Source organism: Amphiprion ocellaris, chromosome 5, assembly GCF_022539595.1.
Source record: "Amphiprion ocellaris isolate individual 3 ecotype Okinawa chromosome 5, ASM2253959v1, whole genome shotgun sequence".
Taxonomy (NCBI): Eukaryota; Metazoa; Chordata; class Actinopteri; family Pomacentridae; genus Amphiprion; species Amphiprion ocellaris.
Window position 1 is genome coordinate 25,305,258 of NC_072770.1, and position 13,478 is coordinate 25,318,735.

The following is a 13,478-nucleotide window of genomic DNA, read 5'->3' on the forward strand; positions in this document are numbered from 1 at the left end:
AATTTACCAGAAACTTACATATTCCTCATTCTGCTGGTTTAGTTCCAATGCGGCCTTATAAATGAATCTAGGCCTTGTTTGCTTAAATGTACAATACTTAGGTGCTGCTCCCAAGGCATTAATGATTTGTTTTATTGTCAGACTGTTCACAGAAATTATTTATTCAATACTAATACTTTATCAATTTAACACAGTTACACAGTTTTTTGTAAATCGTTTTATCCCTCATGCTACTTAAAAATTTAAGTTCTTATTGTTTCATTAGAAAATAGAGCAGTTAAACTTAGGGTGCTGTCTTATGTGGCAATGATCCACCACGTTTTAAATCTGTTGCACAATGAATACATTTAACAACTATATTACAAAACATGGTATTTGTTAGGAAATTTAGTTTGCTGCTGCCAATGTAAGTGCCGACAAGAGAAGTAGGAACATCTGTGCAGGGTGACTGGTGCACCAATTAACAAATATACTGAACTCAAACCCTGGTTTTATGCAGCTTGGTCAAGTCCAGAAACAACACCAGTGTGTAACTGTCTATGCTGTCTGGTTTCCCCAAAAAGAATATATCTCAACTTCCGCTGCTTCAAAACTCAACTGCTTAATTTTAAAGTCTGTTTTGAACTGAGTTTAAGATTCTTTTTTTGGACTTGCTGTTTCCATTTGTATGAAAAGTGCTACACAAATAATTTTAATAATAATCAAATAATTGATTGATATGTTCATCACTCATCATTTTTTAAAAAGCGCGATATACTGTTCTTAAATTCTAACTGATCTTTTCCATTTTCCAAGTTGATGTGGTTTCCATTGATGAACATAGAGTATAAATGTTAATATGCAGTTATTTTAAACAGTTAAATCCATGAAGGTGTGGGTTCTTTTCTTTACTTCAAAAGGATCCAGTGCTCAGTGAATAAACTTTTTCTGTCCACTACAGCTGCAATTATCTGAGCTTCCAATGGGTACAAAGTTATTAGTGTGACTGAAACATTTTTTTCCTGATTTCCCTAAATTAGCTTCACAGCGTTTTTCATCAAATGTTGGGCTTTTTGGTAAGCCACACAGATGTAAAAACTCCGTGTTTATGCCATTAAAAATGGATGCAGTCGTATAATTATCCAAGGAAACTATGACATTAGGATTTGTTTCAATCCCTTTTACATCATTACTAAACGCATGAATATCCAGACACCTCAAATGATTAAATGCTTCTGTTTATTCTGTATTACTTATACATGAAGTATAAAACAAAGTACAACAAACCAAAATAGAAAATAAGTGAGAAAAATGGGAAAGGGTGTACCACCGTGATTTATTTTTAACTATGTGAGTTAAAACACCTCCGTAGTATTAAAGATTCATCAGTGGGTCACACCCTCTTGGCGCAAGTTTAGATTTCACCAAATAATTAAAATACAACATACTAAGAGTGCATACACAAAATATTGACAGAACAACTCAAGAGATGAATACAGTCTTAAGTACACTACTGGTTAAATTTCATCAGTCCTCTGTTCTGAGTTATTACAAAATGTATAAGCATCATGTTTATTTCACCAGACTGTGCAAGCTTTGAAATTAAATTGCACCGTCGTTGGGATTGCATAGTGTGTAAGAGCTCTGACGGAAAAAGAGTGGAAACCAGAGGAAGCCCTTGTAGACTTCCAGCGAAGCAGGTAGATGGTAGATGGATACTGGTTAACACTGGTAACCCCTCATTTTGCTTACTAGGTTTGCAAGATCTGGAACAATTACAAGGAGATTCATTTTGACAAATGTCTACATTTTATGGGTACTATTCACAGATTGCACCATGGGACCACCTGGTCCATCCCTGTGTTATGAGTTTTGTTCCCTGAATATACAGTTTCATACATACTGTATTTATCTCTACCACTTGTGCCTCCAGATGAGATGTGCCTCGAGCCAGTTTCTTCTTGTGCTTGGCTGAGTCATGCAAACATTCTACTGCGAATGTAGGATGCAATGTCAAAGCTACGATGAAGTGCTGTTAGAGTGTTGTTTTTACAGATGGACTTAAAACTGGGCAAAACCAAATGTCAAGCAGTATATATCTAAACACACACTTATGGAATGTGAAATGGGCAGAAATAAAGTCCACACAGTAGAAACCTACTGATAGTAATACCAGTGCAAAGTGCAGTAATTAAGTCATTCCTGTTTACCTTAAATGATTAAAACTCTCTCTAATATTGTGTTTGGCATGACTGAATGTTAGACTGGAACAACTGCCAAAGTCCAAAAAGAACGAAAAACTATTTACATGCTGACATTAAGGGTTCATCACTCAAATACAGAATAATCCAGTACAAAGAACCTAGAACTTATGGCAAGGAGCACAAGGAAAGCACAAGATTGCAGGAAACCAAATACATGTTGCAACTACATCCTGATGCAAATGACATTTTTTTTTATCCTTTTCTTTGTCATATATTATCTTTATTGACCAATCGATGTTTCAAATGTGGCTCAGCTTTGCAACTGCATTCACAAGTGCTTCTAAATCCAGTGACTGAATACAGAACATAATCCAGATACATGATGACCTGCCTCTATTGACTACAGTACCAACAACAATCCCTTTTGGAAGTAATTATTTACAAAGTTGCACAAAGACAAAACACGGTCTGAATGAACCTTTGAGTGCTGAGAGGAAAAGGGGGCCAAACTCTTGAACACTTGCTCTATTATGTAATACAAAACTGAGAAGTGCATGACTGTTTAGCAATACAAAGTACAATGGCAAATGGATATTAGACGAACAGCTAGGGGCCTACTTTTTTACAAAATAACCTGGTCGCTTGAAAACAGTCATAACATGGTTTCAGCCTTCTCCTTACAGCATTTTTTTTAATGGCCGATAGGAAAGATTCCTTGCATTAACAGTGATAGCCCTCCCAGTAAACTCTCAAAGCTCCGTAACCAAGATTCTCCAAATATAATGTATGCTCCTGAACCATTAGTTATAATGCCTCATTGTTATAATAAAATAGATCATTTTTGAGAAAGTGCAATGTTATATCTATCCTGACTAACAATGCTTTACTTATTTATCTTTACCCTCCGTTATATAGCTAGTATCCCACGTCAAAAGTACTTTCAAAAACAGTTAAATCTTATTTACAATCTTCTTTCTGCTACTATTAGAATCTCCCAGCTGGGTTATTTATCCAGAAACCTTCAACTGAGAGAGGTGAGTCAAGCATTTATACATTTATACAATTAAAAATATCTATACAGTAACATACAGTATCTAAAATACAAAGAGGCCCTCGTAGGTACAGTACAGAATATGGCCTCTTTCCTCTTTTATTTTGATCCCTATGGATACCTGTCAGGATTTCCACTTACTAGTCAAACCCAAAGGGGATTAAACAGCCATTAATAGTGATTCATAGGAATGTATGGCTGAAGTTTTATAAGGCAGGAAATATATTAGGGCAGGAAAATCTATTTGGCTTCATTATTAAGGGAAAAATAAGCTTTCTAAATGATGCACACAGAATGTGACTGGCTGCTGTTGTCATAGTTTACCCTCTTAATCATCCACGTTAGTGAGAAATGACCAGGGCTCAGCACATGCGTTTGTGTGCGTTTGTTTGAAAGCTGCATGTAAAAATATTTCAAGTTGTTGATTTCAGTTTAGTAGCTCTGTGTAGACGCAAAAGGGGACGTGTTCGTGGTAACTACAGAATAAAGACATTTTCACAAAGACATTAATATAGTTTTCATTATAAAGTGGTCCTGTTATATGTGTTGTTTTGCCCTTTCTCCATAAAAAGTGCTGCAGGGACTTTGTTTTCCTTCGCGATTTGCAGTACATGTTATCTCTGTCCCATCTGCAAAAATTCTACCTATAAAAACACAGTGAACAACTCCACACATGGCAGATCCAATCACAGACATGCAGTGGCCGAGATATGCTGGTGTCACACAGGGCTGGGTGTCAGTATGTGTGGTTCATGCTTTTGCTTTACACCCCCGCCAGGCCAGTAGTCGAATGCCAGGATGGTGGTGCAGAAGACCGCGGATGATGGCTAAACAAGCCCAGACAACAGCAGACGCTCACATGTTGTAAGCAACGTAGATAGGATCCAGCTGGTCAGCGAGGAAAGAGTCACGGAGGTGCATGCGCTGCTTCTCTCCTCTGGAGTTGATGGGTATGACTCCAGGGTCCACAATAACCACCACACCCACGATGAGGTGGTGCTCCTCCAGCACCACGTTGGTTATCAGAGGCACCAGGTCCAGTGCATCGTGCTCTGAACCACACAGCTCCGACACCACCACCAGCAGGTTGGTCCACGTAAACACAGCACTGTGAGGGATGAGCATGGAGTGTTAACCAACAGTGTAAGAAGCTGGAGTTCTTTTTCAGAAATAACACCTGCTCCTCTCTCAGGGTCAGAAAGACATTAGTGACAGTGACCTTCTTGGCCATAACTGATTATGGAGACATGCTTAATTCGAATGCTTCATCCTAATGTCTCCACTTGAAAACAGTCTATCTAACAATGATACAGAAATCTTTAACAAACCCGTGGATCCAGACTATAAGTCGCATCACTGCCAAAATTTAATCACTTGGTCCTTTTGTCATTTACAATTCTACAATGTCATCCAAATCCGTTATATACGTATATTTTTGAGTAATGTTGCTAACAAACAGTCAAACCAATGCTGATCGTCATACAACAATAGGTTTCTTTTCTTTTTAGCTTTTTTTTAAACTGTGTCCATCCTCATTTGTACTGCAGAACTGGTAGTCTTACTGTCTTTTACATATCCATTTTTTAAGCAGACTTCCTGCATGTGTCAGCACTACAGCTAAAGCTCTCAAACACAGTGTGAATAATTATAATAGACTGTATTTGGCACCTGGAGCAGCTGGGATTTTAGTGTTGGATTTAAAAGTCAAGATTTAGTTTCTTTGCTACATCAAAGTGTGCTTCAGGTAACGTACGTCAAGCATCAAGAGCATTCTCACCTCTCAGCAATACTTCGGTGAGCCCGTGACACTGACGTTTCAATGTCAATAGGGTGATAGCGCAACCCTCGTAGCTCCAATGTCTCATCCAGTGAGCCCACCACAAACAGAGCGTCATGCCGATCTGAAGGCAGAATGCAGGAAACATAAGCAACCCAGATAAGATTGTAAACACAGAAGGGAATATGTGCAATCAGCTATTGCAGGACTGTGCTTATTTCAGTTGGATAAGTTTAAAGGTTTTGTTTATTATAATTTTTCCTTTCTGAATGTGCAATTTATCCAGCAAACACTATCTAATTTCAGTCTGTTCTTTTTGAATCTGGGTTTCAGCTTAATACAAGTCTACTTACCACCACTGGCATCCAGCAGCTCTGTCCTCTTCACAAAACCCAAGTATCCAGTTCTGGCCCATAAAGTCTGCGGGTCTCCGAAGCTGAGCTTGGTGTTGAAGTGGTCGGCCTGAAGACTCTCCTCTCCATAGATGGTGTAGTAGCCGCTGGCATTGTGAGGACTGTTCACCCAGATCTAACAGAGAGGCACATATGCTGCTGATTTCACTGTAACCACAGGTTTTGTCTACTTCTGCTAATAAAGAAAGAAGAGTGTATGTTTTCAGCTCTCTCACCTCTCCGAGATGAGAATCACCAAGTGGGCCCCTGGTCTCTGGATTTACTATAATCACTCGAACACCTGGCAATATCTGGAAGATGACAGAAACACAAATGCTCTGAAGAATACGTTTTCAAATTGCAATTAACTAAATATTTCTCAAACTGACTCTCACTCACCTTGCCAGACTCCATGAGAGGAAGACTCTGAGGTGCTCCTCTCTCCACCAGCCTGACTCTGAAAATGCACGCATGAAATGGCTTATAACTAAAGTTCAAACTGACATTTGCATCTTGTATCTGACATCATATACTCTCTTTTATGGTGTAGTTTCTGTTGTGGGTGTCTATGTTACTTCTTTACTTTAGCCTGTTCTATGATTTGTTTTTTAATTCCCATCTCACTAAAAGTTGGTGGACTGTATAAACATTGGGGACATTGATCAAAACAAACCCAGGAATTTAAAGTTCTATCCCTTTCAAAGTCTGATGTGTTTTGTTTTTTCCAAATACATTAAATGTTCTCAGTAAACCAAAACTCCTAAGTTACTGTTAATTTTCCTAATTAGGTTTATCCATCTAATCTTATGAGTGTTATGTGTGTTTTGCGTATAAGTCATGGACTGAGTTTAAAGGTTTTGTTTATTATCAAAGGTGATTTAGCCGGAGAGAGTCGGAGGGGGTGTGGATAGCAGCAGCTCTACTCTATTTAAAGCTACAGATACTGAAACTGTCTGTTTACAGCAGGGCTAAAACCAGACATTATACAGTCATTGTAAAATTAACAATCTGTGCCATATTTTGAGCTGAAAAATGTGAGATTTTAATGTCTTTGCTAAAAAGGGGCACAATAAAAGATCTTTAAAAATGAGACTAAAACTTTTTGATGATGTCTAGTGAAAGAAAAACACAATCCCAAAACCACATACAAGGGGCCTCATTGAAACATCAGCCAAGACCTAAAATCCATGTACTGTATAATATATAGTAGACTTGATATACCACATTTATATTCATAAGTCCTTTTAAATTTAGAAAGCACAGTTCAGGACACTAAACACTTAAAAATGTTTATTTTAACCAGACACCTCGGTTCAAAAGACCTGAGTGTTCTCACCTGTCATGGCGGAGGGACTTCATGTCCACATACACTGTACAGGGATCAGGACCAGTGGTGCCCTGTAACACACAAAGAACAGGCTCCACTGGTTCTCATTTCAGATATAATTCAAACTGTACTTGTTCATGCTCAGCTGAGTTGACGTACCTGCAGGCACACGGCCAGATTAACCCTGGAGCCAAAGGCAGTGCTGACAGCTCTGGAGGACAACCCCACGTCCTTAAAGAGCTTGGAGAAGGAGTGTGTGAGGGCAAGGCGAGGTCGTTCCTCTGCTATCACTACGCAGCTGCGCACACACGACAGGTTCACACCACGGGCCTAAAACACACATGATCAAACCCATCAACTCTATGTTTGTTACATTTCATAATTCTTTGTCTATTTGTGAAATAATCACCTTGAGCAGCTCAGTCTGAGTACCCAGTCCTTTAGTGCAGAGCTCCATAACCGAGTAGGAGCAGAAGGTGTCTCTGATGCGGTACTGACTGAGCGTGCCCAGCCACAGAGACAAGCAGCTTTCCAGCTCGAAGGGAGGAATCAGGATGGACTGGTGACCTGAGTAAACACTGTGACACAAGAAATGGAAGAGACGAGTGGGTGAATTTAGGATAAAGACAGTAGAAATCAATAACTCATGTGTATGTATTGTTGGTGATTAGTTACTGTACCTTGCGAGGCACCACAAGACAAAGCCCAGACCACAGTAAGGATCCAGACAGATGGCTATTTGGCGAGAGGAGTACAGTTCACACTGCAGCTTTATAGAACGACAAAGTGCACTGACTGCTGCATGAGAGATCTGATGGAAATAAGAAGACAAGTTAAGACAATGGGTAAAATAAACAAAAAGAAAATGACTGATACTCTATTAATAATTCCCATTGGACATTTTCCATACTTTTGTAACCTTGTAGTGAAAACTAGACATGTAAGAACTACAACCTGACTACCCAGCCTCATGTTTTAATGCATATTGTTGAACACTTTTCTGGTAAACTATGAGAGATGACACACTATCTATGTTCAGCTAACTCTAAACATGAGGAGACGATGAAAGACGTGTTGCCACTTGTGTGTCTCACCTTAACCCCAGTGAGCATGCCTGTAGTGGACACACTGAAGTCGAGATAAGCTATCATCTCTGCTGTGGGTGGCTTGTAGATCTGTGGAGGCCGACGTCGAGGGAGGTCATCTGCAAACAAGAACAGTTCAGATTTTACAGCAGGCAAAGAAAACATCAGATTATACCGAGCAATAATTAGACAAGAAAAATGAATCATTACCAGATGCATTTTATCTGTAAAGCTACAAGCAGCAATAAATCAAAAGTTTGCCAAGCGTTATGTCGACTCACAAATCTGCCCAGTGAGCAATTTTGATAATAACCCTAGAAAGTAGTGCAGAGAAATGCCCCACTTCCTGTTTGTCTTAGTGTTGCAAACTCTGACACAGCAAACAGTCGACAATAGCTGACACGAGTGTTTCTGACAGAACTGTGCACTTTATACACTACTGACTTTACACTCACTGTGACAAATACTAATCGCAGCTGATGAGCCTGTTTTACTGTCTTGACTCTGACTCATGAGAAAGTCAACTACTGTAAACAATACATGCATATTTAATTCATAGTATTTATGCAAATATCTTGAAACTGTTGGATTTAGGGGTTAGTTTAAGTATTAAAGTCAAACTTTGGATTGATGTTTGTGAAGGAGAAATAGTTTGTTCCTTCTCAAATTATTTTCTTCAAAGTCAGGTTGATAAACTACAACAAAAGTTATCTACTATTTTCTGGCAAGGATTTGTTAGCTGGCTGAGAATATTTTGGTTCATCACCTGTGTCGATGATTGTTGGCCATGTTTTAATGTTCACAGAGGCAGCAGCCTCTTTGGAGCGCAGAGTCCTCATGAGGTTTTGAGTCGTAAGGATACATGCAGCTTTACTGACCTGGTGACAAAACAAAAGCATGATTCCTTTGGAAGAGAGTCAACATTATTTACACTGCACATTCAAAACAAAAGCTGTTGTGTCAAGGCACTATCCAGTACAGAAACAAAACATTATATGAGTGACAAAACAGCTATAAGCCACAGACACAACATGCTTTATCTTTAAAGCATCTTTATACTGGATTTTTGAGGCAAGGACAAGAACAACAGGTTTTTTTGTTGACTTATTTTGATGCCAGTTATTGGTAATCAAGTAAAGTTCCAAATCCAAAATTTAAAAACTTTGGAAAAACTCAAAATTTTTTCTGTATTTTTAGGTTTTACATATTCAGGTAGAAGAAAACTTTCCCATTTTAAGATTCAGTGTTAATGGCAGGTTAGTCAGTCAGATAATGCTGCAGTCATGACATTGCATGAAACCACAGAGAGTTGACTACAGATGAATAGAGGGAGCTTTGTCATTGCTAAAACAGCATACTTTTAAATGTATTTACGCTATTAGGAACTGATAAATAACAAAAACAAACATCAGATCCAATAATTGGTTGAGTCGGTGACTGGTCACCTCCCTACAGTATAAAAATCAAGTTAACTTAGGTGACAGCATTAAGTGATGTTTTCAAGTTACTGATTAAAATATGTACACATATGAGATCCAGACACTAGGATTAAATGAAAGAATATACATTCATCTATATGAAAACCTTGAAACATGCATAAACAGATATGAATGTGAGAAAGAGCGTGTTCACACTTACATCAATAATCATGCGGACAGTAGGCAGTGTGGCTGCCAGGTTCTGAGGGTGAGGAGGTCTGACGTTTACGGGAACACATCCAGCATAGAGGCAGCCGTAGAAGGCAGCAATCAAATCAATGCCTGAGAAAATAACAGAGGACAAAGGTGGAGTGAAAAAAAAAAAGAAAAAATTATCAGTCAAAAAAATCATGTCCATGGGAGTCATACATAGAAAAGAGGTGAAGGCAGAACCCACCAGGAGGATAGAGCAGCACCACGTTCTCTCCAGTGTTGATGCTGCCTTTCTCAGTGAGCGCAGCAGCTATTTTTTCTGCTCGTTTGTGAAGCTGGACGCAGGTCGCTGTTCCTACTGTTACACCCTGAAGGACAGGAGAGAGGATAAATCATGTAGCAATATCTTAAAAATTAGTTTCATGGATGACTTAAATGTATACACAGATGATCTACAGTATTTCCCAGTGTATGAACAGATCAATTTGGTACCTTGGCATTAAGAAGAACATAGAGAACATGGTCTGGGTCTGTCTGTGCCCTCCACTGTAGAGCCTCTGTCAAATACTGGTGCTGTAATTAAATGAGAAAAACAATTATGTACTGTACATCTGAGAATTTACTTTAATAAAGTGTATATATTGTTATAGACACAACCATGGGGGGAAATACAGGAAGGGTTCTTGTGCTGATGGAAGAACCTAATTAAATACACCGACATAAAGGACTGAACTGGAGCTTAAAGACTGCATACGTCAGTGGACAGCTGTCTGGCATAAATTAATGTCTGCCAATGTGCAAACAATTTATACCACATACTCCAAGCCAATGAGGCTCTTAAAATAATGGACTATAACTTAGGATGTGAGAGGTGTGTCTGCAGTAAAACAAGGGATGGTTATGGAGGTTGCATGTCTTGTAAAAAAAAAAAAAAAAAGAAAAAAAAAGAAAAGTAAAATAAAAAAAATAGGACATGCAAATTCTTGCTCATGTCATAATTTAACACAAGCACATAAAATAAAACCACAATACAATACAGATTAGCATGACCAGAATAAACGAGGGTGTGGGGAACATGCCAGACAGGGCCATAATTCTTACCATCACAGTGGGCCACATACAGAGCTACATCCAGAGAGAGACGAGAGCAGAGAGAGACAAGAGTCCAGATTTTTCTATAAAACTGAACTCTGATCAAGCTTCGGCCATTACAGTGGCAGTGGAAAGTCTTCAAACCTCACTATTTACCATTTTAACACACTTTTAGCATTGCCATTAATCATGCACACAAGATTCCTGCAGCTTCTGGAGGACATGCATTTAGCTGTTTTGCCAAGTGGAACGTATTTATGAAGTTATCAGATTCAAAGTTAGAGGCTGGTTTAAAGTTTAAGCTTCAATGTTCATATTCATACTACCTTTCGGACAAGATCCTGGTCTTCGATCATGCCAAGGTCCCTCCCTGCAGCCTGGGCGATCCTCTTCCCAGCCACCAGGTTTCCCACCATGACGGATGCAGGACCGACACCAACTACAAAAGAACGAAGAGTGTGAGCGAGACAAATAGAAGAAAGTGTACAGAGAAAAAGACAGGAAAGGTAGGAATGAAAAAGCAGATTAAGGACGAAGACATAAAGAGGACATTTTCTAATAAGGCACCATTCACACATTTCACCTTAATAGCTGTCACCTCAGTCCTGTTTAAAAAAAACCATGGCTTTAATTTTTACCACTCAAACATATCCCCACGCAGGCAGAACAATGAAAGTATAGGGTTGACTCTCATGTCAGACCACACATGTAGTCTACTTGTTGAAATGTCTCTGTGAGTTTTGCTATGTGGGTAAGACAAAAACGGAATTGAGAATTAGAGTGGCACGAGAGTGGCATAAGCAATAGGGGCCAGAGGTCCTCTACAGACAAACACATCTACTGATGATGACACATTTGTATTCTTTATGGGGGGTGTACATATGGTGAGTTTACTTCAGTATGTACATGCATTTTCTCATTGTTAGTACACTAATTATTTGGTGATTTATCAGGTTACTGCTCTAACTGGATGTGGTATAAAGTAATTCTTCTTTTAACTACATATTGGTAGTTCAAAGGCCTCACATGAAAGTTTGTGTCAGACTGTGTTAGATGTGGTTGTATGCCGATTGTGTGACATTTGTCAATTTTACCACAGCTTGGGCCAGCACAACAGGAATATCATTTTCCCAAATTCAGAAAATGCTATGAGAATATTATGTAACACAGACAGCTTTACAGAAACTCTGTAATATGACTGACTGCACAACAGAGACAGCAATTTTTCTCAACGTCATCGATACGGTCAGCCATTCATGGACTGCGTTTAATAGTTTCTGCCAAAATATCCTGAATAATTAGCATGACAATGAATTATTGAAGTTTTGAAGGCCCATTCTGGCAGAATCTCAGACATTCTTCTCAACAGACATTTTCATACATGTTGTACAGACAACACGAACCTGGCTGCTTCTGACGAGGCTTAGGCAGGTTAGTGACACAGGTATGAGGACACATTAGGATGTTGCAGGGGTGCAGGTTGCCATCTAGGAAGTACTGTTTTGTGTCAGAGATGTGGATGCCACCCAGGGGTGTTTTTGGCAAGGTGTTGGCTGGGACTAAAGCCAGACAGTAGAGGCCCACCTGATGGATGCTGTCGATAGCCTGCGGAGGAAATCAAACATTGAGACCAAGTATACTGAGTAGCTTTGGTGTGTTGTGCATAAAACATTTGACATATAGTAGGAAGACAGAGGCAAAAAGTGATTTGTGTCAATATCACAGGTCATTGATAAAAAAAAATAATTACTATGTTTGATCATGGCTTGAATTAGTTAAGGGTTTGTATGTGTTCGTAAAAAAAAAAGTTTTCGACGCTAGAAGAAAAGCTGTTTCATAGTAAAAACTTTTGACAAAACATGTCGAGGTGACTTACCTGAAGCACTCGGCTCATCCACTGGAAGCTGTCCTCCTCGCTGGCATCTGGCCTCTGCTCTGCCACAATTACAACCCTCTCATCATAGAAAACAGTGACCGAAAACACAGCGATCCTGACCAGCAAAGAAAAGACCCACAAAAATATGAAGATTATTCAGAGAGTCTGGAGGTCACACAACTAAGTGGTTTTAAAATAAACTGAGAAGTGACACATATAGCTTTAGAAATAATTATCATTCCACCTGCTGTTTTCTCTACAAAGTCCACAAACAGACTTTCAACACTCACAGTTTTGTGAGTAAATATTTACAGCATCTTCTAAAAGACATGAAAAAGTCTTCATAATTAAATACATACAATAAATTCTGCTCTATAAAAATGTCAAAATTCACACTAGATAGCTAAAACATATTGTTTTGTTGTATTGTGTTTGTATATTCAACAGATGATCCAAACTAAATTATGACTTAACAATGTCTTAAAGAAGACAACTGCGAGATGACGGGAATACAGCCATCTTGGTACTTAATATAGAGGAGAGAGTCAGTGCTAACTAGCTTGGAATCAGTAAAACAGCTGTCCATTACAACCTTAAGAAGATAATGCAGAGTGGCTCCACCAAAAAACTATAAAGGAAAGGCAAAACAGTGGTCACTGTGGTCTAATAAGTATTTCCAAAGCTGTTTTCTTTGTACGTTAACGTTACTCTAAGTCATCTGTTTTGGACCTGCTGTGTTTCCTCTGTACCACCAGATGTCAGTAGTGATAAATTAAACTTCACACTTGAACTGCCGAAAAACTCATCATCACTCTTTACAGACAAAGAAGAATTCTTGCCTCACCTCCCACGGTAAACGGTCTTAACCGGCTCCACAGCAAGAGCAGTAGCCACCAGGTCATCAGCGTTGTGTCTCCGCCCGCTCACCATCAGCAGACCCTCAATCTTCCCCACCACAAAGATCAGGCTGCCCTGTACAGAGCGAATCAAACACAGCAGGTTCATTACACTGTAAATGAGAGAGCAATGGTTTCACATTACTACAGATGTTGTGCCTTAATGAA

The 13,478-nt window shown here is 39.1% G+C and overlaps 1 protein-coding gene across 4 annotated transcripts in view; it reads right to left on the bottom strand.

Annotated features, from left to right (window-relative positions):
* Nucleotides 1-1,199: 1,199 nt before the first annotated feature.
* dip2bb (disco-interacting protein 2 homolog Bb) overlaps nucleotides 1,200-13,478 on the bottom strand; it is a 44,486-nt gene continuing 32,207 nt past the window's right edge. For 2 of the 4 annotated variants that reach the window (XM_023299287.3, XM_035943416.2), the window contains 19 exons: nucleotides 13,259-13,386; nucleotides 12,415-12,529; nucleotides 11,942-12,143; nucleotides 10,865-10,977; nucleotides 10,548-10,571; nucleotides 9,939-10,019; nucleotides 9,691-9,814; nucleotides 9,454-9,575; nucleotides 8,582-8,693; nucleotides 7,825-7,934; nucleotides 7,411-7,541; nucleotides 7,140-7,308; nucleotides 6,890-7,060; nucleotides 6,740-6,801; nucleotides 5,803-5,860; nucleotides 5,640-5,714; nucleotides 5,365-5,539; nucleotides 5,012-5,135; nucleotides 1,200-4,342 (listed from right to left, as the gene is read on the bottom strand). In XM_023299287.3, coding sequence (XP_023155055.1) covers nucleotides 4,090-4,342; nucleotides 5,012-5,135; nucleotides 5,365-5,539; nucleotides 5,640-5,714; nucleotides 5,803-5,860; nucleotides 6,740-6,801; nucleotides 6,890-7,060; nucleotides 7,140-7,308; nucleotides 7,411-7,541; nucleotides 7,825-7,934; nucleotides 8,582-8,693; nucleotides 9,454-9,575; nucleotides 9,691-9,814; nucleotides 9,939-10,019; nucleotides 10,548-10,571; nucleotides 10,865-10,977; nucleotides 11,942-12,143; nucleotides 12,415-12,529; nucleotides 13,259-13,386 — 2,349 coding nt within the window. In that variant the 3' untranslated portion in view covers nucleotides 1,200-4,089. The remainder of the gene's footprint in view (nucleotides 4,343-5,011; nucleotides 5,136-5,364; nucleotides 5,540-5,639; nucleotides 5,715-5,802; nucleotides 5,861-6,739; nucleotides 6,802-6,889; nucleotides 7,061-7,139; nucleotides 7,309-7,410; nucleotides 7,542-7,824; nucleotides 7,935-8,581; nucleotides 8,694-9,453; nucleotides 9,576-9,690; nucleotides 9,815-9,938; nucleotides 10,020-10,547; nucleotides 10,572-10,864; nucleotides 10,978-11,941; nucleotides 12,144-12,414; nucleotides 12,530-13,258; nucleotides 13,387-13,478) is intronic. The other 2 variants (XM_023299288.3, XM_023299289.3) reach the window with 1 other exon arrangement.